This window comes from Lolium perenne, chromosome 7 (assembly GCF_019359855.2).
Source record: "Lolium perenne isolate Kyuss_39 chromosome 7, Kyuss_2.0, whole genome shotgun sequence".
NCBI classification, from domain to species: Eukaryota; Viridiplantae; Streptophyta; class Magnoliopsida; order Poales; family Poaceae; genus Lolium; species Lolium perenne.
Window position 1 is genome coordinate 219,390,416 of NC_067250.2, and position 26,906 is coordinate 219,417,321.

Genomic DNA, 26,906 nt, shown 5'->3' on the forward strand with positions numbered 1-26,906 from the left:
GTTGTCTATGTTGTCCCGGTATGGATGTCTAAGTTGAGAATAATCAAAAGCGAGAAATCCAATGCGAGCTTTCTCCTTAGACCTTTGTACAATCGGCATAGAGGTACCCCTTTGTGATACTTGGTTAAAACATATGTTATGCGATGATAATCCATGTAAATCCGAGCTAATTAGGACAAGGTGCGGGCACTATTGGTAATCTATGCATGAGGCTTGCAACTTGTAGGATATCTTATACATAACACATATGCTTTATTACTACCGTTGACAAAATTGTTTCTTGTTTTCAAAATAAAAGCTCTAGCACAAATATAGCAATCCATGCTTCCCTCTTCGAAGGGCCATTCTTTTACTTTAATGTTGAGTCAGTTTACCTAATTCCTTCCATCTTAGAAGCAAACACTTGTGTCAACTGTGCATTGATTCTTACATGTTTGCTTATTGCACTTATTATTTTACTTTATGTTGACAATTATCCATGAGATATGCATGTTGAAGTTGAAAGCAACTGCTGAAACTTAATCTTCCTTTGTGTTGCTTCAAAGCTCTTTACTTTGAATTTATTGCTTTATGAGTTAACTCTTATGCAAGACCTATTGATGCTTGTCTTGAAAGTACTATTCATGAAAAGTCTTTGCTATATGATTCAGTTGTTTAATCATTATCTTTATCATTGCTTTGAATCGCTGCATTCATCTCATATGCTTTACATCATTATTGGATCAAGATTATGTTGGTAGCATGTCCCTTCAGAAATTATCTTTGTTATCGTTTACCTACTCGGGGACGAGTAGGAACTAAGCTTGGGGATGCTGATACGTCTCCAACGTATCGATAATTTCTTATGTTTCATGCTTGTTTTATGACAATACCTACATGTTTTATACATACTTTATGTCATATTTATGCGTTTTCCGGAACTAACCTATTGACGAGATGCCGAAGTGCCAGTTCCTGTTTTCTGCTGTTTTTGGTTTCAGAAATCCTAGTAAGGAAATATTCTCGGAATTGGACGAAATCAACGCCCATCATCTTATAATTCCACGAAGCTTCCAAAACACCGGAGAGGCACCAGAGGGGAGCCATGTGGGCCCCACACGTGTGGGCGGCGTGGCCCAAGGGGGGGCGCCCCCTATTGTCTGGCTGCCTCGTCAGCCCTCCGACTCCGACTCTTTGCCTATAAGAACCCCCCTGACCTAAAAACTTCGGGGGAATAAGCCACGGTACGAGAAACCTTCCTGAGCCGCCGCCATCGCGAAGCCAAGATCTGGGGGACAGAAGTCTCTGTTCCGGCACGCCGCCGGGACGGGGAAGTGCCCCCGGAAGGCATCTCCATCGACACCACCGCCATCTTCATCACCGCTGCTGTCTCCCATGAGGAGGGAGTAGTTTTCCATCGAGGCTAAGGGCTGTACCGGTAGCTATGTGGTTCATCTCTCTCCCATGTACTTCAATACAATGATCTCATGAGCTGCCTTACATGATTGAGATTCATATGAGCTTTGTATCACTATTAATCTATGTGCTACTCTAGTGATGTTATTAAAGTACTCTATTCCTCCTCCATGATGTAATGGTGACAGTGTGTGCATCATGTAGTACTTGGCGTAGTTTATGATTGTGATCTCTTGTAGATTATGAAGTTAACTATTACTATGATAGTATTGATGTGATCTATTCCTCCTTTCATAGTCTGTCGGTGACGGTGTGCATGCTATGTTAGTACTCGGTATAATTGCGTTGGTCTATCATGCACTCTAAGGTTATTTAAATATGAATATCGAATGTTGTGGAGCTTGTTAACTCCGGCATTGAGGTGCTCTAGTAGCCCTACACAATTAATGGTGTTCATCATCCAACAAGAGAGTGTAGAGTGGTTTTATTATGTGATCAATGTTGAGAGTGTCCACTAGTGAAAGTATGATCCCTAGGCCTTGTTTCCAAATACTGCAATCATCGCTTATTTACTGTTCTACTGCATCTTTACTTCCTGCAATATTACTACCATCAACTGCACGCCAGCAAGCTATTTTCTGGCGCCGTTACTACTGCTCATATACATTCATACTACTTGTATTTCACTATCTCTTTGCCGAACTAGTGCACCTATACATCTGACAAGTGTATTAGGTGTGTTAGGGACACAAGAGACTTCTTGTATCATGATTGCAGGGTTGCTTGAGAGGGATATCTTTGACCTCTTCCTCCCTGAGTTCGATAAACCTTGGGTGATCCACTTAAGGGAAAACTTGCTGCTGTTCTACAAACCTCTGCTCTTGGAGGCCCAACACTGTCTACCGAAAAAGAAGCGTGAGTAGACATCACCCAACTAGTTGGAGGATCGGGACGCCTAGCGTCTTCAACCTTCGTACATTTCCATAAAACTTATGGGTTTATGTAGTCTCACTAAATAATATTCTATTATCTTGTAATAAGGTCTTAGATATCACATATATCTCACACCTTGCTTATTTCTGAAAAAAAACTTTTCAGATCCTTACTTTTCGAACGGATTTGAACATCAAGTTTCATGGAGACAAGATAATTTTAGATACTAATTGAAACCATTGCTTTTTGAATCAGCAATTTGAGGATTACCAAAAGTTTGCAATAGGACTTAATCATTGCTTGATTCTTTAACTATACGGTACCAGTCCGTAAAGTTACTTGTCAGATTTAACAGTATTTCTATCTCAATTACAAGCCTAGCGCAAAGTAGAAAACGGATGCCAATTTTACAAAATTTAATTTAAATACAATTTAGACTTTGTTGAAGATAAATTTGAGTTTACTATTAATTCTTAAATTAACTGGGTGAACTCCCACTCAAAACAGTATCCCTCAAATTGTCTTAGTGATTAAATGAACCAAATCAACTACACCAATTTCGATCATCACGTGAGATGATGTAGTTTTAATGGCGAACATCAATATGTTCATCATATCATCTATATGATTCATGCTTAACCTTTCAATATTCCGTGTTTCGAGGCTATGTATGTACATGCTAGGCTCGTCAAGTCAAACCCTAGTTTCCGCATGTGCAAATCTGGCTTGCACCCGTTGTATGCACACGTTGAGTCTATCACACCCGATCATCACGTGATGCTTCGAAACAACGAGTCTTAGCAACGGTGCTAACTAACGACGAACATTTTATTATCTTGATTTTTAGTGAGAGGGATCATCTTATAATGCTACCGTCGCGATCTAAGCAATATAAGATGCATAAAAGGATTAACATCACATGCAATTTATAATGTGATATGATATGACCCTTTTGTCTTTGCGCCTTTGATCTTCATCTCCAAAGCACGGACATGATCTCCATCATCGTCGGCGTAGCGTCAAGGTCAATCGCGCCGTCTTCATGGTTGTTCACCACATGTAGAAAGTATTACAACTATTTTGAAATAATACTACTACTATAAAGACAACCATAAGGCTTTTGCCTGTTGCCACAATACAATAATGATCATCTCATACATATTCATCATCACATCATGGCCATATCACGTCACCAAATCCTGCAAAAATAAGTTAGACGCCTCTAATTTGGTTTACATATTTTACGTGGTTTAGGGTTTTCGAGTAAGATCCAATCTACGTACGAACATGAACCACAACGCTGATACTAGTGTTGTCAATTGAAATAGTAAACTAAATCTTAATAATGGTGAGAGAGACAGACCCGCAAGCCACTTGTGCAATACAAGTTGCATGTCGAGCGTGGAGCAGGTCTCACGAACGCGGTCATGTAAAATTAGCCCGGGCCGCATCATCCCACCATACCGCAAGATGCAAATTACACATAACAAAAGACAACAAAAGCATCAACGCCCACAAAACCATTGTGTTCTACTCGTGCAACCAATCTATGCATAGACACGGCTGTGATACCACTATATGGATTCGTAGCATAGAAAACAAAAACTTCCTACCGCAAGAATGAATAACAAGCCAAGATATAATCTAGTAGATGGTATCAACAAGGTGAAGATCAACATACCCTAAAAGATTGCTAAGCGTTAACGAGATAAATCTCTTGATGTATGTAGTTGATCACTTGCCGCTTTCAAAAGCGCGTAGAAGATCTTGACGGTGCCACAATCAGGCAGCACCTCCGCACTCGATCACACGTACGATGTTGATGACGACGTCCTTCTCCCTATTCCAGCGGGCAGCGGATGTAGTAGATCCTCCTCGGAATCCCGCCAGCATGACGGCGTGGTGACGGTGGTGGTGGAGATCTCCGGCAGCGCTTCGCCGTAAGCACCGCGGGAGAAGGTGGAGGAGGGGAGAGGCTAGGGTTTGGGAGAGGGGGTACTTGGGCGCCGGCCTTGGGTGCCCTTTGGTGGTGCAGCTCAAGAGGTGGTCGGCCCCTCCCTCTCCCCTTTATTATATAGGTGGAACCCCCTAGGGTTTGCCCAAAATCCGAATAAGAGTCCAACTCAAAACCTTCCATATGGGTGAAACCTAGGGGAAGTGGGATTGCTCCCTTTCCTTCCCCTATGGCTGGCCATGGTGGTGGAGTCCACCATGGACTCCACCTTCCCCTTTGGTCAGCCGGCTAGGGTTGGTGGAGTCCATCCGGGACTCCACCTTCCATGGTGTTTTCTTCCAGAAGGTTCTAGAACATTCTAGCGCATTCCATAAATGCACCGGATCATTTCCAAACTTGGAAAGTGACTTCCTATATATGAATATTATTCTCCGGGCCATTCCGGAACTCCTCGTGATGTCCTGGATCTCATCCGAGAGTCCGAATAACATTCGAACTCCATTTCATATTCCATATCTACTTAAAACGACACCAAACCTTAAGTGTGTCACCCTACGGTTCGAGAACTATGCGGACATGATCGAGACTCCTCTCCGATCAATAACTAATAGCGGGACCTGGAGATCCATAATAGTTCCCACATTTTCGATTACTTCGTGATCGAAGAACCATTCACATAAAATAGCAATTCCCTTTGTCTCGCGATATTTTACTTATCCGAAGTTTGATCGTCAGTATCTCCATACCTAGTCCAACCTAGTTACCGATAAGTACTCTTTACTCGTACCATGATATGATATCCGTTGTGAACCAGTCACATGCTTGCAAGCTAATTGGATGTCATTCCACCGAGAGGGCCCACAGTATATCTATCTGTCATTAGAATGGACAAATCCCACTATTGATACACGTGCCTCAACCCTATTCTTTCTGAACACTTAATGCCACCTTTATAACAACCCATTTATACAATAGTGTTTGGTGTCATCAAAGCATCCATTCGGTGTACGTGATTAACATGATCTCATGGTCGAAGGATTACGTTACTATGCATATTAAAGCTTGAAGCACAAAGAACTAAATGACTTGATCATATGCTACACTTACTATGGGTGTATGTCCATCACGTCATTCACCTAATGATATGAGCTTGTTATTAATAGCATTCAATGTTCATGATCATGAAACCATGATCATCTATTAATCAACAAGCTATTTTAACAATAGGCTTACTAGGGACTTCACTATGTTTACAAAACACAAAGTATTAATGTTTCCGGTTAATACAATTATAGCATGGGATGTAAACATTTATCATGAACACTAAGATATAACAATAAACACTTTTATTATTACCTCTTGGACATATCTCCAACAGGAAGAAGCTTATCCTTTGTTCCCCGAGAGTTTGATATAAATCCGAGTCACCCTTGTGGGGAAGATTTCTCTAGCTGCAGCACTATGTGACGAGGGATCACCTCGGCAATGCCTACGTATTGTAGACTTGGGTTTCGGGAGAGAGCGACGATGGAGATTCCGGGAGCGAGATTAGGCACACGACGTACCCAGCTTCGGGTCCCCTCGGTGGAGGATCCCTACGTGCTGCTAGCAATCCAGTATATGATCATAGATGTGTTTACACGGTGCCGCCGTAAGCGGAGCTATGTTGTCTATCTGTTGTCTATGTGTTGGCCTCCCTCTATCGGGTACCCTGGCTGGCTTTATATATGCAACCAGCCTAGGGTTTTACAAGAGTCCTAGTCGACTACTTCTTCGGGTTGCCTTGTTGGGACTTCTCCATATTGGGTCTTATCCATATTGGGCCGAGCCAGGTATACTAATAATGGATACCCGAAGGGTATACCCATGTCAGTAGCCCCCGAGTATCTAGGGAAGTCGAAGACTTGCGTAGAGACTCCAAGCATAATCATCTCCAAAGGCGAAGAAATACAAGGCGAGGTCCATGTCGAAGATCATGTGTAGCGGTGATGATGTCTCGAAATTATTTTCTATCGGGTGCGCGGCAGCGCTCCCGATGGGAGTAGCCCCCGAGTCTATGGTCAAGTGCTTGCACTTGGGCATAGACTCAAGTTGTACTACTCGATGAAGAACTTAACTATATTTCTTGAGGACTTGATGAAGTCCATGTGCTCCCGATGGGAGTAGGCTCCACTCGAATCGTAGAATCGAGTTGAGTCTACAAAGCTTGATTATCGTAGATGCTGTCGAAGTTATTTTTCTATCGGGTGCGCGGCCAGCGCTCCCGATGGGAGTAGCCCCCGAGGCTACAGCCAAGTGTTTGCACTTGGGTGTAGGCTCAACTTGCTTTTAATCGACGCCACAATTTTTCTTCTTTCTTGTATCTTGTCGGGAGGGTGAACAATACTCTTGATAAGAGTAGCCCCCGAGCCTATGGGCAGGTGCTTGCACCTGGACATAGACTCAAGTTGTACTACTCGATAAAGAACTTGACTATATTTCCGGGCGCAGCCCCTCGTTTTATTGACTCCAGGCCGTTGCTATCTATGTTGTTCAGGGATAATGGTAAATGGGGCTGGTTCATCTGACGGATCAGGTACCAGTTAACTGCTCTTGTGGCAATCCCGCAAGAACCTACTTCAAGATCACGTCCCTGGACATGATCTCGGGACCTGGCGTAATTCGTCACGTGCCGCTTAAGGACTTACCATGATCCGAATTCCAGTAATGTTATCGGGTCCACAGCGCGTCCGCCGGGATATTTCTTCACATCTGTTGATGTGGAAAAAAGTAGCAGAGCGCAGTCTTTGGCGATGCCACGCCACACAGGACGGATCCCGGGGTCTTACCTTCGCAGAGTTTTGCGGCATTCAGAGATTATTCGTGACTTTGGCGCTCTGAGAATATTTTGTCAAGTGCCTTGTTCGGCTGATGCAATGACCCATTTTGCGGGTTCTTCTATTTTTCTCTCGAGCTTGATGAGACAGCTGAATATATTGGTTATTCTATATTGTCGGGTACATCACCGATGCTCTTGCTCGGAACATAATGACGAGTCAATGGACCCGAAGATTTGTCCACCTTTTTTTTTGGTTCCTCCTTGATGAAAATTTCGTCGAGTTCCTCCTTCAGGAAAATTTCTTCGGGTCCTCTTTGAGGAAAACTCTTCGGGTCCTCCCTGAGGACAATTTTTCGGGTCCTCTTTGAAGATAATTCTTCCAGTCCTCCTTGAAGATAATTCTTCGGGTCCTCCTTGAGGATAATTTTTCGGGTCCTCTTTGAAGATAATTTTTCGGGATCTCCTTGAGGATAATTCTTCGGGACCTCCTTGAAGATAATTCTTCGGGACCTCCTTGAGGATAATTCTTCGCCACACAGGAATTGGGGTCCCAACGAATTGACACACTTCTTGTGGTGTCATCACACGGTCATCGTTGATCTGATCTCGTTCACCATCGAGGAGAGAAGAGGTCACCGTCGATGCGACTACATATCCTTGGGAAGCCGCATAGTCAGGAGACGCACGTCCATTGGTGTGTGGTTTATCAGCGGCGAGTTTCATTTTTATTTGGTTAGGAAAATATCTATCAGCATATTTGATATTTAGTTGATCTAGCTAGTTCTTTGAAATTGAACATAGTTATATTATAGATATGATGTACTATGTGATGATCCATAATTATTTGTTGGAAATGGATCAAAATTGGATTACTCAAGCCACTTCGTTCATAGGTTTATACTTGAAAGTTGTTAATAATTTTATGAAGTTTGCGCATGAACACACGAAAGAAGGTGAAGCCATTTTGTGCCCATGCAACAAATGCCAGAATATTTATGTGTATGATCAAAAAGAAGTTAAGTGTCACATAAATGTCAATGGTATGGCCATGACCTATACTAGATGAGTTTATCATGGGTAGTCATTTCGTGATAATGAGAGCAATAGTAAAAGCGGGGAACACGATGATTATGAAAGAGACGAGGAGGACGAATTTGAGGAAGAGAATGGATATAATAATGATGATGATGAATCTAGTATGGTAGATGATCTGGGAAAATCTGGTAATAAAGGCTCTAGTAATCCAAATTTTAATGCAAAGCTACTGGAAAAAAGCAAAGAGAGAGCTTCATCATGGATGCACCACGTTATGATGATGTTGTATGTGAAAACATATACCAGGACAACAAACAAAACATTTAATATGTTTCTTGAGGTGCTATGTTCCGCTTTGCCATGGGTGGATTTTTCCAAAGATTATGCTGATGCTAAGCGTGTACTTTCAGAAGTTGGGCTTGGTTATGAGACAATTCATGTCTGCAAGTTTGACTGTGCATTGTTCTGGAGAGCTAATAAGGACAAAACACATTGTCCTGAGTGTGGGTTATCAAGATGGCAAGACCCAACTACAACCAAAAAGGTACATCACAAGGTGATACGGTAATTTCCTATAATTTCGAGGTTACAAAGATTTTTTTATTTCAAAGAAAATGTCACCTCAAATAAGGTAGCACAAGTAGAAGCGAGTGGTTGAGAAAAAAGTTTTGAGGCACCCAACTGATGGTAAGACATATAAGCATTTTGACAAGGATTTTGGTTGGTTTGCTGAAGATCCCCGTAACATAAGGCTATGCATTGCCACATATGGATTCAATTCTTTTGGTAATATGACTAGTTCATACAATATGTGGCTTGTGTTTGTCATTTAGTACAATTTTCCACCCTGGATGTGCATAGATCAATCTAATTTCATGTTTTCATTGCTAATTCTAGAAAAATATTCACCAGAGAAGGAATTCCATGTATCCCTGCATCCACTGAATGAAGATATGATGGATCTATGGAGAGGTGTGAACACATATGATGTATCCAAAAAAGATGATTTCAAATTGCATGTTGCGTTCCTGTGGTCTATTCATGAATATCCTAGATATGCCAGTATGTCTAGCCTTAGCATAAGTGGATTTTATGCATGTGTGCATTGTGATGAAAATCCTTGCGACGAGTCTTTGATAGTTTTCTTTTGGACATATTGGTCATCGTTGGTTCCTCTCACACACTAGTAGAAAAAGGGGCAATAGGCCCGGTCCATTTGGGCCTTCAGTCCCGGTTCCCGAACCGAGACCAATTAGGCGGGACTAAAGGGGGTACCCTTTAGTCCCGGTTCAAAGATTAACCGGGCCTAAAGGCCTCGACACGTGGTGCGGCCAGGGAGCTCGCGGTGGAAGGCCTTTTGTCCCGGTTCGTGGTACGAACCGGGCCTAGGTTTCTCTGCCGCGGCAGAGAATTGCTATTTCTCTGCCGCGGCACAGATTTAGGCTGTACCAGCGTTTCTCTGCCGCGGCAGAGAAACAGGGCGTTTCTCTGCCGCGGCAGAGTTTCAGCAATGCATATATATCATTCAAGAAACCACAAAAAATCGTCATGAATATATATAGACATCGTCAACAGTACACGACATCGTCAACAGTACACGTAATGCATGCATATTTACAATAAAACATCTCCTCGACGAATATCCTCCCCCGTCACGATCTGCCGATAGTGCTCTCCACCTGGGGTAAGGGCCTCGGTAATAAAGAATCCCGCGATTTCCTCTTGAATTGCTTTTATTTGATCCTCCGTTATGAGAGTGTCCCGCAGGCGTGTCATCTATATTTAAAAAAGGAGATCAATATATGAATGGAACTCAATACAATAGATGGTACTAATTAAGATTAATTGTGAAATTTTGTTATCGTACACGAGTGTGGTGTATTTGGGCATCCCCACCCTTGGGATAGGCCATGTCACGCATGAAGGTGCAGACGTAGTATCCACATAAGTTATTCCCTTGTTCCTGCCTCATACACTTTACGAAAAAATAGTTCGATCAAACTAATAATCAAGCATCGTATTGAAAGTAAATATCATATATAAAGTTTCACGGACATAGCTATATATAGTACTACTTACAGGGTAATCTTCAAATGTAAGCTCCGGTTTCCATTTACCCGGAACAGTATTGATGAACCGTTTCCAAGCCCTGCCCGGCAAAAAATAATGAGTAAATGAGTAATTGATTAGTTGATAATATCTTCGAATTAGAGCAGATGAAGATGCCAATACGAAATTGATTGAAACTACCTCTGGAGGATGGCAGCCATGTCCGCCCATTCCGCATATTCTTTACGTTTCGAGTCCATGACTTTTACGACTCCAAGGTGAAGATCAATGATTAGGAGAATAAAGTGGAAGCATAGCTCAATGATTACGAGAATAAAGTGGAAGGTGCACAAGCATAATGTATGTTATATATAACACTCACTTGAAGTTGTAGGGAAAGAATATATCCTCTTTGTCTGCTTGCTTCTCTAAAAACATTATGATGTTGTCCTCTGTGTCCTTGGCGAAGTTTCGAACCGTAACTTCATGAACTGTGTTTGGGTCTATGAACCCCAGCGGTAGGAGCTTGCCTCTTTTGTATTCCAGCTTCTTCATTCTGCATAATTAAATGTATAGCGTACGCAAAGAATATAATGAGGATAATTGTTAGTGCAAATGAATGAGCTACAAACTTAATTACACAAATAAATCACTTACAGGCAGTAGCAACTGATGACAGCTTTGTCGAGGGCGTCTTGATTGAATAACTGAAACAGTTCTTCTAACTCAAGGTTTATCTCGTCTTTCCCCCGGAAGTAATGCTCATCTCTAAGATACACCGTGAGGTAGGCATCACCTCTTCGACAGGCTTTCAGGTACCATTCATGCAACCTTCGCATCTGAGTCCCTAGACGCGCGAGCTCGCCAGGTTTGACGAGATCAGATCCGTATCTATACTTGTTTACCACTTGAGCCGTTGGATAGTAATCTTCGTACTCAACTGATGCTCCCTGAGCTCTAGCCGCCCGTTCGATCATCGATGCCCTCTCTGGATCATGATAGGGCTCCACGATGAAGTGGGGTACGGCCTGAATGTCCTGCTGTCCAAGCTGGGCGACTTTTTTTGCTTCTTTGCTCGCTCTAGAGGACTGTCCAAGAGAGCGGTCATAATCAGCTCTCAGCTCAGGTCTCTTCATTCTCGTCTCGGCAAAGTGCTTCACTGTCTGCGGTGGAATAAACATCTTCCTCGGCTCAAGAAATGCCTTTTGCTCTTCAGTCTGCTCATGTGGTAACAACTCTGGAGTCTGTGCCCTCATTGGAGTTGATGATCTCTTCGGAGCTGTAGGAGGTGCCACGGACCGCTTCCTCTTTTGCTTAGGTGGAGGCGGCGGAGTCTCCTGACGAGGAGGAGGAGGCGGCGGAGTATTTTCACGCGGAGGAGACTGGTCATGGATAGGGGAATCATAATCGCGCAGAGGAGAATCATCACGCGGAGGAGACTGCACAGGTGGCGGAGGAGGCGGAGGTGGCCTGCTTGTTGGCTTCTCACCTGGAAACACAATGTTCTCCTTCCGCCATTGCACGGTGGTTCTACGGGCTTCTCCCAGTTCTTTGATTTCCCCATCTTCACCTGCAGGGTGCTCAAGCACCAACCCCTCATAATCTCTCAACACTTCATCCACCATCACAACAGCAAAGTCGTCTTGGACCGGACGGCAATGGTAAGACCTTGTAGGTAAGAGGATGCCGACCGCCGCCTTGAAGGATAGGTTGAAAACTTTAACATGCAGCTCACAAGGACGGCTCTCAGTGAGATCATCCACGGGGGGGTAGCGAGGAGGCTCGACCACCTGGTCATCATCATCATCATTATCCACCTGCTGAGAGGAAGCCACGCTGCTTTTCCGGTGTGGTTGAGATTGCAGCGGGGCAAGGGCATTGAGCAATGCAGGATCTACAGCCTGCCCCTGAGCCATCTGAGATGTAAGTACTTGGGTTACCATGGTTAATTGGGCTTTCATGGTGCTCATACCCTCCTCTAAGTTAGCCAGGCTGTCTATTTCCCTTGCCTTCCTCCTCTCATGGCTTTTATCAGGAAATCTCTTCCTTTCCGCAGGAAAGCCATACTTCCACGGAATGGAGCCTTCTGTGCCTCGTGTTCGTCCGGTGTGTTCTTTGTTCCCAAGGGCGCGTGTCAGCTCATCGTTCTCTCTTTCGGGCTGGAACAACCCCGCCTCCACGTCCCTATGTGCTCTTTCCAGGGCATCAATGGGAACCTTCAGATGAGCTTTCTTATAGATGCACTTCCCTGTTTCTGGATCCAACGTTCCCCCAATCCCGTAGAACCACTCCTTGCACCGTTCGATCCAACTGTGTGTCCCTAATCTGATCCTTTTACTGGTCAGTTCCGCCGCAGCTGCCTGCCACTTAGGACAGTTAGCCCTGTATCCACCTGGACCCAGAATTTGGTGATATAGCTTCAACGCAGCATTTGCCTTATTTATTTCCGACCTTCTCTTAAATTCTTCTGACTCCGTGCCGTACTTCACGAATTCGTCCCAGTGATGTTTTACCTTCTCACTGTCCGGAGTCTTCTTTATCTTGATAAGGCGGCGCAATCTTTTCTTGTGGTGCTTGAATAGTTCGGCCATCTTCTTCTTGCCAAACTCGCGGAGGGCCTGCTCCATCTTGGCCTTTTCAGCGTCACCCCCCTCTTCGGGTACTATGTTGAAATGTGACATGAGCTTGTTCATAATGCTGTTTTTGGCTACATCATCGATATAAAGACCTTGAGCTTCTTCCTCTACAGACAGCACTAGTCCCTTCGGCTTGTGCCATTCTCGAATGGTGATCGGGACGTGGTCCCTAACAAGCACTCCGCATTGAGCTATAAATGCCTTTGCACCTTTCTCTGGAGCAATCGGTTTACCATCCTTTTCGATGTGGGTGATGTCGTGCCTAACACCGTCATCCAACTTTTTGGCCGGGCCTCGCTTCCTCGACTTTACAGAAGAAGTGCTCGATCCGGAGGGCTAAAAAAGAAATAATTCATAGTCAGTACAATTTAATTAGTTAATGCATCTAGTCGATCAACAGCGGCTTAATTAATTTATATACCTCGGTGATAACTACAGTTCGGGAGCCATTATGATGATCTTGTTCCTCACCGGCGCCACTAGGATCTTCTTCCTCAATATTCTCCGCTCCCTCACCAGAGTCATTCAAATAAGTTGGTCATCTGGAATAACATCGTCGTCGCGATCATCCAGAGTACCGTTTGCTATGAGTTCCTCCATGAAATTTTTTTGAATTTCATCTCTGTCCATGCTTTCTACAACGACCTGCAAGCTATACATAGGAACCATCATATGATCAAATTAAGGATAATGCAGAAAACTGAAAATGGAGTTACATATGTAGTTCTTAACTAAGGATCGATAATATAGTGCTGAAAGCGTATAGTGCGATTACATGCATACATAGATCGGGTTCATGTTTATTTAACCCTAATACATATCAATCACTACTACAACCACTCAACCGCGCAGACCGGGTCCTAGAGGGCGCCGACCGGGTCCTGAGCCGCGCTGGGTGTACCCCCAAAGCCACGGAACAACAACGGGAGCATAGATAACATGAGATCCCCGCATAACGCTCCATCCGGTCCTATACATGTTGTCTAACGCGTACATGTAACGGCGAACGTGCTGGTCCTCCGCTTCAATGCGCTGAGCTACCTCCTCCGGCGGGGCCGGCTCCCTCTGAAACGACCGTGGCCCATAAGACCTCCACCAAAGAATATCCGGGTCGACAACGGGACCCGGATTCCGCACCAAGGTGCGCGACCCGGAAGCTAAGACCTCCCAGTGCCACCCCGGCGGAGCCCAGTCCCGGACCTCCCCCATCTGCTCCATCTCCTCTAGAAGAGTCAGACCACGGCGCGGCGGCTGTCGCGGCATCGTAGCTACGAAAACAAATCATATATATATGTACCAACGTTAACATAAATTAAAAAATAACTTCACTATATGTTAGTCAGCGCCGGCACTACCATTTGGGGGGCGCCGGCACTACATACTCTATTTTGGGGGCGCCGGCAGGGGCGCCGGCACTACCGCGTAAGGGGGCACCGGCACAACATCCTCTATTTGGGGGCGCCGGCAAGAGCGTCGGCACACCACGTAAGGGGGCGCCGGCACAACATCCTCTATTTGGGGGGCGCCGGCAAGAGCGCCGGCACTACCGCGTAAGGGGGCGCCGGCGTACATCCTCTATTTGGGGGGCGCCGGCAAGAGCGCCGGCACTACCGCGTAAGGGGGCACCGGCGTACATCTCTATTTGGGGGGCGCCGGCGTACATCTCTATTTGGGGGGCGCCGGCGTTTTTGCGCGCTAACTATTTTACACTAACACACTAACTAATTTTCTAACTATTGTTTTAACTAAAGTTCTAACTATTTTTCACTAACACACTAACTAAATATTTTACTAACTAATTTTACTAATTAATTTTCTAACTATTGTTTTAACTAATTTTTCTAACTTAACAAACTAATCTAATTTTTCTAACTTAACAAACTAATCTAAAAAAAGACTAAAAAAGAAAAAAAAAAGGAGAAGGGGCCGGTGGGGCGGCGGCTCTTACCGGAGGAGGAGGCGCGGTCGACGAGGAGGCGGCGACGGTGGCGGTTGCCGGCGGAGAGGAGGCGGCGGAGACGGCGGCGGTTACGCGCGGTGGAGACACGGCGGCGGTTGCCGACGGAGAGGAGGCGGCGGAGACGGCGCGCGGCGGCTGCGTGCGCGCGGCTGAGGAGGAGGCGGCGTCGTGCGGCGGCGGCGGCGGCGGCGCGTGCGGCAGGGGCGGCGGCAGCGACGGCGCGCGAGTTCGGCAGCCTGGCGGCGTCGGTTCGTTCGTCTCCGCGGGATTGATCTCCGCGTGGAGACGAAGGACCAGTTATATACCCCCCCTTTGGTCCCGGTTGGTGTTACAAACCGGGACCAGAGGCCCCCCTTTGGTCCCGGTTTGTAATACAAACCGGGTCCAAAGGCCACTTTTTAAAAAAAGTTTCATTCCCGCCTTATTTCAAATGAAAAAAAAGCCACCGCACTGCGACACGTGTCCACCGTCGCCACCGCCATGCATGTACAGGCCACCGTCGCCACCGCCGTGTACTGGCCACCGTCGCCACCGCCACCGCCTGGCCACCACCGTCACCGCCATGTACGGGCCACCGCCGTGTACTGCCCACCACCGCCACCGCCTGGCCACCACCGTCACCGCCATGTACGGGCCACCGCCGTGTACTGCCCACCACTGCCACCGCCATGTACAGGCCACCGTCACCACCGCCGTGTACTGGCCACCGTCGCCACCGCCGTGTACTGGCCACCGTCGCCACCGCCACCGCCTGGCCACCACCGTCACCGCCATGTACGGGCCACCGTCGTGTACTGCCCACCACCGTCACCGCCATGTACATGCCACCGTCGCCACCGCCACCGCCTGGCCACCACCGTCACCGCCATGTACCGGCCACCGCCGTGTACTGCCCACCACCGCCACCGCCATGTACTGGCCACCACCGCCACCGCCACACGTATCCCTTCCCCGTGCCACGTGTCGCTGCCGCTTCCACGTGCCTCGCCCCGCCGCAACCGCCGTGCGACGTGTAGATCCCGCTTCCACGTGCCACGCCCCGCCGCTTCCCCGCGCCACCTGTCGCCGCTGCTTCCACGTGCCACGCCCCGCCGCTTCCCCGCGCCACCTGTCGCCAAACTTGCCGCGTCGCTATGCTATAAAGCGCCGCGTGCGCGCGGAACCACACGTCGCCGTCGCCTCCGTTCATTCGTCGCCGGGATGCCGCCGCGCCGTCGCGGCTCGTCCGGCTTCCGTGGCGTCCGAGCACGTCCGAACGGTAGGTTCTACGCCGAGATGCGCGCCGGTGGCTTCCGGCTCACCCTCGGCACGTACAACACCCTGGAGCTGGCGGCGCGCGCTTACGACGCGGCCGCATGGCGATTTCGGCTGCCACGGTGCGACATGAACTTCCCAGACGTCGAATCGCTAGAGGAGGCGGAGTTCCTCGCGCCGACGCCGTGCCTCGTCGACGACGAGGACCGTCGCCGCCACCGCCAGGTGCAGCGCCGGATCGCAATCGCCGAGCACGACGAGGAGTTGATGCGCCAGTGGAGGGCGCAGTTCCCCAACGACGTCGACAACACCGCCGCGTTCTTCGCTGACCTCCGGGCACTACGCAGGTCCAACAGGCGCCACCGTCGGGCCGTCGCCGTGTTCGAGCTCGACAACCCGAATACAACTTGGGCCGACAACGACCCTCGGTGGGACGACATTTGGACCGAGACAACCTCCGACGACGAGTAGATCGACTAGACTAGTTGTTTATCTATTTTAATTGTATTTTCAATAAAGTCGTTGTGGCAGACGCTGATGATGAGAAAAGTTTCCCGCCAGATTACATGTAGAATTAAAGTACAGAGCTCAACTGAAAATTAATTAAGATACATGGCCAGATAGTACTCGTGCCTAGCCCTATAGTACTCGTGCCTAGCTCAACTGAAAATTAATTAAGATACATGGCCAGATAGTACTCGTGCCTAGCCCTATAGTACTCGTGCCTAGCTCAACTGAAAATTAATTAAGATACATGGCCAGATTCGACTGTTCGAGTCATTCAGTCATACTCGTGCCTAGCCCTATAGTACTCGCCACTGTAGTCGTCGTAGTCGCCGTCATCATCGTCGCTGGCATCGGGGTCGCGGTAGTCAAATCTCGGCGGGAGAGCACGCGTGGGCTGGGACTGAGGGTAGCGCAGGCGGGGGCCACGGTGGGCCATGACGCCCTGGAAAGCGCGGGAAGAAAAATAGGCGGGAACGCAGTGGCGCCCAAAACTTTCGGTGGGATAACCTTTAGTCCCGGCTGGTGGGTACAACCGGGACTAAAGATCCTTTTTTGTGTCATCTAACAAAACTGTCGGTGGGATAAGGACGTGTGGGTAACCTTTAGTCCCGGCTGGTGGGTACAACCGGGACTAAAGATGTCGGCAGGATAAGAACGCATGGGTGGACGCACTGCTCGATGAGATAAAGCATGTAGCGCACGACGCCCTGTCGAAGGAACAAGACAAAGTAGAAGAGGTGTCGTGCCTATAAAAGGAGCATCGATACGCCTTGCTGCTGCATCAACAAGCCAAGCAGAGTTTCATTCCCATGGATGAAGGGAAGGGTTGGGAAATCTCCCGTGGCGCAGCTTCTCGAAGATGTCGTTGGTGCACACGCCCTACGACATCTTCGGAAGCTGCTCCTCGGAATTTTTCCCTGCAAGCCCCTAAACGACTACATCTCATCTAACAGTGTTGGGGAAAGGGTTGGGAAATCTCCCGTGGCGCAGTTTCTCGAAGATGTCGTTGGTACACACGCCCTACGGCATCTTCAGAAACTGCGCCTTGGAATTTTTTCCTGCAAGCCCCTGAACGACTACATCTCATCTAACAGTGTTGGGAAATCTCCCGTGGCGCATCTCCACTTTTAATATCTTACATACAGTTACATGATTACACAAAAATAAATGGGAAATTGATTGCCATGTTGAGATACTCATTTGTGCCATGAGAACATTCTTCAATTAAGTTGATGATGGAGCATCTTCATCATTTAATTAATCTTCTTCGGCCGTAACCATGGAGCATCTTCATCATTTAACTTGATGCTTGGATCAATGTTCACTCTGAAGGGTGGAATTTCATCAAACTGATTATAATCTTCTGACATGTCTGTCTTGTCCTCCACTCCCACGATGTTTCTTTTCCGTAAAGAACTATGTGGCGCTTTGGCTCATCGTTTGATGTATTTGTTTCCTTATGTTTCCTTTTTCTTAGTTTGGTAGACATATCCTTCACATAGAAAACCTGGGCCACATCCTTGGCTAGGACGAATGGTTCGTCTCTATACCCAAGATTGTTGAGATCCACTGTTGTCATTCCATACAACTTGTCTACCTGAACCCCGCCTCCTGTTTTGTTGACCCATTTGCACCTAAACAAAGGGACCTTAAAAGAAGGTCCATAGTCAAGTTCCCATATATCCTCTATGTAACCATAATATGTGTCATTTGGGCCTTCATTCATTATTGCATCAAACCAGACACCACTGTTTTGGTTGGTGCTCTTTTTATCTTGGGCAATCGTGTAAAATGTATTCCCATTTATCTCGTACCCTTGGAAAGTCACTACAGTCGAAGATGGTGTCTGGGCCAGCAAGTACAACTGATCTTCAATATCTTTGTTATTCAGGAGATGTTTTTGCAACCAACCGCCGAAAGTCGACATGTGTTCACGTCTAATCCAATCGTTCGACTGCCCCGGGTTCTGGGAGCGTAGAAAGTTCTTGTGGTCACCGATATACGGAGCCACCAAGGTGGAACTTTGTAGAACTGTGTAGTGTGCTTGAGTCAAAGAAATCCCGTCCCTACATATCATTGATTTCCTTCCTAGCGTGCCTTTTCCACTTAGTCTCCCTTCATGCCGCGATTCAGGAACACCAATCGGCTTAAGGTCAGGAATAAAGTCAACACAGAATTCAATGACCTCCTCTGTTCCATAGCCCTTGGAGATGCTTCCTTCTGGCCTAGCACGGTTATGAACATATTTCTTTAAGACTCCCATGAACCTCTCGAAGGGGAACATATTGTGTAGAAACACAGGACCGAGAATGCAAATCTCATTGACCAGGTGAACGAGGAGATGTGTCATAATATTGAAGAAGGATGGTGGGAACACCAGCTCAAAACTAATGAGACATTGGACCACATCATTCTGCAACCTCGGTAGAATTTCTGGATTTATTACCTTCTGAGAAATTGCATTGAGGAATGCACATAGCTTCACAATGGGCAGTCGAACATTTTCCGGTAGAAGCCCTCTCAATGCAATCGGAAGCAACTGTGTCATTATCACGTGACAGTCATGAGACTTCAGGTTCTGGAATGTTTTCTTCTCCATATTTATTATTCCCTTTATATTGGAGGAGAAGCCAGACGGGACCTTGATACCGCTCGTACATTCAAAAAATATTTCCTTCTCTGCTTTTGTAAGAGCGTAGCTGGAGTAATGACGTCCTTTAACTCTCTCATGCAGTTTTTTGGGGTCTTTCCTACGTTGCTGGTCCTCCTGTGCTTCTGGTGTATCTTTTGTCTTCCCGTACACGCCCAGAAAGCCTAGCAGGTTCACGCAAAGATTCTTCGTCACGTGCATCACATCGATTGAAGAGCGGACCTCTAAGACTTCCCAATAGGGTAGATCCCAAAATATAGATTTCTTCTTCCACATGGGCGCGTGTCCGGCATCGTCATTCGGAATGCACGGTCCGCCAGACCCTTTCCAAATATTACATCTAGATCCTTGACCATACCAAATATATCAACACCATCACGATGGAGAGGCTTCCTCCGGTGATCAGCCTCACCGTTGTAATGCTTGCCTTTCTTTCTTACGGGATGGGTAAGCCTAAGAAATCGACGATGCCCCAGGTACACGACCTTCTTACATTTTTCCAAATAATCACCTTCGAGCTCATGTAAACAGTGCGTGCATGCATTGTATCCCTTGTTTGACTGTCCTGAAATGTTACCAAGAGCAGGCCAGTCATTGATGGTTACGAAAAGCAGCGCTCTTAGGTCAAATTCCTCCTGCTTGGCTCGTCCCACACACGTACACCTGCTAGAGACCACAGCTGTAGAAGTTCTTCAACTAATGGCTTCAGGTACACATCAATGTCATTCCCGGGTTGCTTCGGGCCTTGTATGAGCACTGGCATCATAATGAACTTCCGCTTCATGCACAACCAAGGAGGAAGGTTATATATACAAAGAGTCACAGGCCAGGTGCTATGGCTGCAGCTCTGCTCTCCAAAAGGATTCATGCCATCTGTACTTAGACCAAACCGTAAGTTCCTTGCATCCTGTGCAAAGTTTGGAAACTCTCTATCGATTTTTCTCCATTGGGAGCCATCAGCAGGGTGCCTCAACATCACGTCTTTCTTACGGTCTTCTTTGTGCCATCGCAACAACCTAGCATGCTCTTTATTTCTGAACAAGCGTTTCAGCCGTGGTATTATAGGAGCATACCACATAACCTTGGCAGGAACCCTCTTCCTGGGGCGCTCGCCCTCAACATCACCAGGGTCATCTCGTCTGATCTTATACCGCAATGCAGTGCACACCGGACATGCATCCAAATTCTCGTACTCATCGCGGTAGAGGATGCAGTCATTAATGCATGCATGTATCTTTTGCACATCTAATCCTAGAGGGCAGACAATCTTCTTCGCTTCGTACGTACTGGCGGGCAATTCGTTACCCCTTGGAAGCTTCCTCTTAATTATTGTCAGCAACTTTCCAAATTCTGAGTCAGTGACACCGTTCTCTACCTTCCATTGCAACAATTCCAGTGTGCTGCCTAGCTTTTTATGGCCATCTTCGCAAGTTGGGTATAACAATTTGTTGTGATCTTCTATCATCTTGTCGAAGGCCAACCTTTCATTTTCAGTTTCACATTCTCTCCTTGCATCAGCAATGGCCCGGCCAAGATCATCATCAGCAGGCTCATCTGGTGCCTCTTGATCTTCTACTTCATTGTCTTCATTGCCTTCTGCAGTATCATCGTATTCAGGGAAATTGGGATAACCGTCATCATCCTCTTCCTCTTCGTCATTGTCTTCCATCATAACCCCTCTTTCTCCGTGCTTGGTCCAACAATAGCAGAAGGTGGCTGTGAATGAGAGTCGAGTGAGCGTAATTTACGGTATTCTTGCAGTCCACACATGGACAATACATGAAGCCACCATGTTTGTTTGCTTCCGCCACGGCCATAAAATTATCCAGGCCCGCAGTGAACTCGTCAAACCGTCGGTCAATGTACATCCATTGCCGATTCATCTGCATTATATAATTAAGCTGATCAAAACCATTACAGAACATCACGATGTATATATACACATGCATTTTATCAATTGCAGATGAAAAGGATAAAGTTGTTAACCTCGATGAAGAAGAAAAAAGCAAGTTAAGTGTGGCTTGATTTGTGTAAACTCAAGTGGCAAATCCTCTTAAACATTTCATCGAACACCTCTTGTGCATGTGAAGAAGAGAGGAGAGCAATACACCCCTCTTGTGAAGAAAGTGAAAAAATGGCCAAGTGTGGCTCACACTTGGGCAGGGGCAAGGTTATATAGCCAGAGGCGGGGCCTTTGGACCCGGTTTGTATTACAAACCGGAACTAAAGGGTTCCCCACGACTGACACGGCCTGCCACGCCCTGCGGTGGACCCTTTAGTCCCGGTTTGTACTACAAACCGGGACCAAAGGCCACTACCGGACAAGCTCCAGCGGGTGGGGTCGTCCTGGGCAGAAACGAACCGGGACCAATGCCCCCATTGGACCCGGTTTGGTTCAGCACTGGGACATTTGCTTGGGACCAAAGGCCTATCCTCCACTAGTGACATGATCACATGTGTAGGAGAAGCAAACTTTTCAATGGAGAAGCTGAGCCGAAAAAGGAACCAAGGAACCGAAAGAAGTACATAACAAGTTAGTGAAAGATTACAAACATGGAAAAAATTCATCAGTGAAGAAGCGGAAGCGTGTAGTTATAGGTGAACCAAACTGGCATCTCACTGTCAGCTTGCATGATCTACCGTATTGGTCAAAGCTAAAGTTAGCACATAACCTACATGTGATGCATATTGAGAAGAATATATATATGATAATATCATTGGTACTCTTCTTAAAATTGATGGCAAGAACAAGAACACTCTTAGTGCTAGAGTTGATTTGAAGAAATTAAATATTAGAAAAACGTATTAGTTGAAAGATGAGGGGGACAATTGTTGGAAGCCACATGCACCCTGGACACTTAACAAAAAAAAAATCGTATGACTACTTCCATCGAGATGTATGTAAAACAAGCTAGCGCTGATCGATAGGTAGCACAACACAGCAACAACCAGATTGGATTGCCACATACTCATATGGAACCTTGGATTTCTTTGTATTACTTTACACAATGGTGAGTACAACCTAGCTATTACATGAGTATGAACCTATGAACCGACTCGATGATGTATTCTAGTCCTACTAGGATAGGTACATGTAACTTACACGCCCATGCGCACTCAACGCCGTAGCGACATCCATCGGGATTAGTAATCCTAACATCGGTGCGCCATCACAAACTCCTATTCAACCAAGTGGTCCTGAGCCCGGTTTGTCCATGAGGAGCTGTGCATGGAGGCTGCTCGGTGTCGACGAGAAGCTTGGATTTGTTCTCATTTCTACAGTCCCTTCTATGGTGTTTGATGCTAATTTTATGGACCTCGGTGTAATTTTAACTTTTTTTAGCCTTGTAATGTACACCCACCTTCGTTGAAATGAAAACTCCATATTCTAAAACCCAATTTCTATTAAGTGCCTGGGCACGATCGTGTCTTAGGCAGTGCCCTCCTTTTACTCCGTCCGATCCACGTGTGCCTGCCGGTGGGAGATAGTGAGTTGGGGCCCACCACGAGCGATCTTATCTTCTCCATGGGACTTCTTCACTTTTTCCATCGACAGAGTACTGCTATCGATGGATCTCCACGCCCGTGCCGCCGCCGACCGCCCGTGCCGCCGCCACCTCCTCGCCCGTGCCGCCGCCGACCGCCACCTCCGCGAGCGCGCCGACTCCGGCCTCCACCATCGCGAGCGCGCCGCCTCCGGCCTCCACCATCGCGAGCGCGCCGCCGCCGACAGCCACCTCCGACTAGCGCCGTCGCCCGTAGGGAAGGGAAGGAACTTCGCCTTGCCGTCGGCCGCCTCCGCCAGCCGCCAACATCGCGAGCGCGCTGCCGCCAACGGCTACCTCCACCAGCGCCGTCGCCCGTCGGGAAGAGAAGGGACTTCGCCTCGCCGTTGGGCGCGCCACTGATCCCCCTCTCCTGGCGCCGTAGGGAAGCACGAGCCGCTGGGCCCTCTCTCCGATGGGGTCCAGCGCGCCGCTGCTCCCTGCTACCGCTCTTATTCGGGTTAATTCCCGCTCCTCCCAGGCTCCCTAGCTTCTACATCCAGGAACATTCAAGGATGTAATAAAAGTATGCTTCCCACAATTCTGGTTGTAATTTTTTTGAAGTTGGATCTATTTCTCAATATTTTTTACATCCAGAATGATGGTAGTGGTGATGTAATTTTTCTGCCTTTTCTACATCCAGCATCTGGTTCATCCTAGTTTTGGATGTAAGAATAGTAGGTGCGCTCCAGTTTTTTACATCCCCAATAATGACAGTGTTAGATGTATTTTCTTTCTTTTTTGTACATCCACTGATCTAGAACCATAACTTGTTCTGAACTCAAGGTGAATTAGATGACTTATGTGTTTTTCATATGTGAATTTACGACCACGTGATGTATTTACTTTTACACGAATCGATTTAGTCATTTCGGACGTAGCCGTGAAATGAGAAGTAGCTGATTTTGCACGTCACATGTTTCACGTGCAATGACAGGCAGCGGAACTTTCTATTTTTAGAAACGTAAGGGTTGTTAGACTAATTTATTTCTATTTTTGGGTGGGGCACTCCGTAAGACTAACTAGTGCTAGGGCACTCTGTAGCAACGCCCATTCTAAAAGGCCTTATCCATTCAAAAAAGGAAGTTGCTGAGAAACTTTGTAGCATCTCCTAATTATTTAGGTAGTTATAATACTAATATTTTCTCTCTTATAATATTTTTCTTTATCTCTATTGTACATTCTGACTTTTACATCATTGTCTTCTATTTTTACACATGGGCCAAAAATGTATTATATATATGATTCTACAGTGACCAATGTATGCTTGCTTAAGATATTGTACATTTATTGTTTGTTTGTTTTTATATGTAATAAATTTTTCTTTATCATGTGTGCACGGAAATTCAATTCGGCTCCCGGGTGCGCATGCTCCCTCTACAAACAAAACATATTTCGAAGTGTGGAAAAATTTTGACAAAAAATTTTACATGTACATCTCCATAATATATGTCTATTCGTCAAGTTTCACGAAAAAATAATATTTTTTTTTGGCCTATGTAAAAAAAGAAAACTTATCCTATGAAAAGCATTGTTTTTAGCACTGAATTTTGTCTTTTTTACACACATCACATGATAAGTTCATTTTTTATGAAACGACTTTGTGATCGCGTAGCACATGAAGATGTACATGAGAATTTTTTGTTTCAATTTTTTTGAAATTTAAAATATGTGTAAGATCTCAGGTAAGTTTCATTACTAATAGTTACTCCGTCCAAACTATAAGACACCATCGCCTTTACATATATTGCTTTGGTCATGTCATTCTTTTATATGGAAAGGTATGCACTTGTCTCTCTCTCGTAGAATGTCCACAACTGGCTTTAGAGGATTCGAGAGCGTGCAAGCATGGCATGCATGCAGCCACGTCACGACGCGCGTGTCCTCTCGCGCGAAACTTTCCAAGCTTCGCCGCTGAATATATAAACCGCAGTGCACCGCGAAGAGGGTGTGATGCATGCCCGGAGTCCCGAACAGGATACACACTCGCAGAAGTAACTCAGCTCATCCGTAGCTATAGGCTAGCCATCGACCGATAAGCAGCAAGTAATGGCGACGAGCAAGGAGGAGATCAAGCACGGCACGGCCCAGGCGAGGCTGACCGAGGACGACATGGTCAGGACCGGCTACGTCAACGGCACGCCGCTCGAGGGCGGCAAGATCGCCGACTCCGATCCCGTAGACCTCTTCGCCGGAGCACGTCACGTGGGCGATGCCTCGTCGCAGCAGCAGAAGCAGCTGCCGCTGGGCGACGAGGAGGAAGGCAAGAAGGGCGGATCGGAGGAGCCGCGGGTGCAGGCGCGGCAGGGGATGGGAGGCGGTGGACGTCTGCTGGGGCGCCAGTAGCTAGCTCTACGTGCGCCGTGGTACTGGTACCATGTAGAGCTACTTAGCTAGAAATAAAGTGGCCGCCGGCCGGCCGGCCGGCTAGTAGTGTATGCTCTATGTTGGTGAATAGTGCAAGAAGCAGCACACCGATCGACTAGCTGCTTTTTTCACAAGTTCCAGCCCGACTGATCGTCTCCAACCTGTACACCTGTTTCCACCGAGATATATGTTTATCATCGCAAGTTCCAAAAGGTTTGTATGTGTTCATGAATGGTGAAGATTGCTCCATTCCTATGTGTTATAATAATTTATTTGTTTAGACGAAGCATGAATGGAAGTACATTATATTACATCACCACTAATCTATGCACAAAAAGGCAAAAACGGAAAGCCTAACCTCCATCAATAGATCCATATAACTTTTTATTAAAAAGATTATCGGTAGTTTAAACAAAGCTATGTCCTAAATTAATTTAGATGTCCATCACTAATTTATGAAAAAAACCAAAAAGGGGAAGCCCAAGTCCAACTCTACGCTATCCTTTATAGGAACGCATATAGTAGGTTGTCTTGTTCAAAAAAAAATATAGTAGGTTGTCGAGATTTACATGAATCCTTTTGAAAAATGCATATAGATTGTTGAGATGTACATATATTTTTTTATAATTTCATTTTTCTTTAAAACAATTACAATTAAAAATATGTTTCTATGTATAGAAAGTATATGTATCCGAGAGCCGAATTAAATTGATAATGCTTTACTCTAAATTGTAACCAATTATTATATAAGAGAAATATCACTAAGCCCTAAATTTTAAATACCAATAAAAAACTAAAATTCAATTCGGCACATGTGAGCATATGCTCCTAGCCTCCGAAAAACATTTTGTAATGTTAAAAAAAATTGAACAAAAATTTCCACGCTTATGTTTCGACATTCTACGTACGTACATCAAGTTTTGTAAAAAACCAACAATTTTCATGACTTGTGTGAAAAAGACAAAAATACATCACGTACATTGCCACTACAAGAAATATGCTCACTGGTGACCTTTTCATAACGACCATCGGTCTTTTCGTCATAGATCTATGACCATGTCGCGGCAAATGGTCGTCAGGCGTTTGGGACGACCATCGGTCTTTTCGTCATAGATCTATGACCATGTCGCGGCAAATGGTCGTCAGGCGTTTGGGAGGGCTGAAACAGTATGACCAAATTTTGTCAGAAAGGTCACACTCGCATTACATGAATTGGTCGTAGGGTTAACAACAATCGTTCACGACCTTAATTTGGACCAATTTAAATGGTCATGACGTCCATGACCATACAATAAGGTCTTAGTTGGTGATGTGTTGGCATGACTAGGCAGCAGTGGGACCTGCACGGCAACCATGGACATGGATCAAAACAGTGAGAAAAGGAACCATGCACATGAACAAAAAGGAGCTAGGGCTCCAGATGGAGTAATGGAGTACATGATGAATCATCGAATTTTTGGTCTTCGAGCGTTGCTGTAGTTATTGTCTGGCGAAAGAGGACTAGAGGAGCGATTATCTAGAAACCGGTCAACCAACGATTTAAATTATTAAAAATATTTTAAAAAAATATTATTTGAACGATTTTTTATCTCAACAATTTACGAATTTGAAATTTTTAGATTGGAACATTTTAAAATTTGAACATTTATATAAATATAAACAGTAAGAAAAAGAAGAAAAAAATAAATAAAAAAAGAAACTGTACCTGAGCGAGCGATGGAGAGGATCGAATAACCCATCTTAACGCGAACGTAACATAGGCCGAGCCCATCTTAACGCGATGAAAAGGAGCCTACCTTTCCA

General features: G+C 46.0%; 1 protein-coding gene across 1 annotated transcript; it reads left to right on the plus strand.

Annotated features, from left to right (window-relative positions):
• Nucleotides 1–24,694: 24,694 nt before the first annotated feature.
• Nucleotides 24,695–25,383, plus strand: LOC127321371 (SEED MATURATION PROTEIN 1). Its single transcript, XM_051350392.2, has one exon. The coding sequence runs from the start codon at nt 24,786–24,788 to the stop codon at nt 25,080–25,082; it is 297 nt and encodes a 98-aa protein (XP_051206352.1). The 5' UTR covers nt 24,695–24,785; the 3' UTR covers nt 25,083–25,383.
• Nucleotides 25,384–26,906: the final 1,523 nt, after the last annotated feature.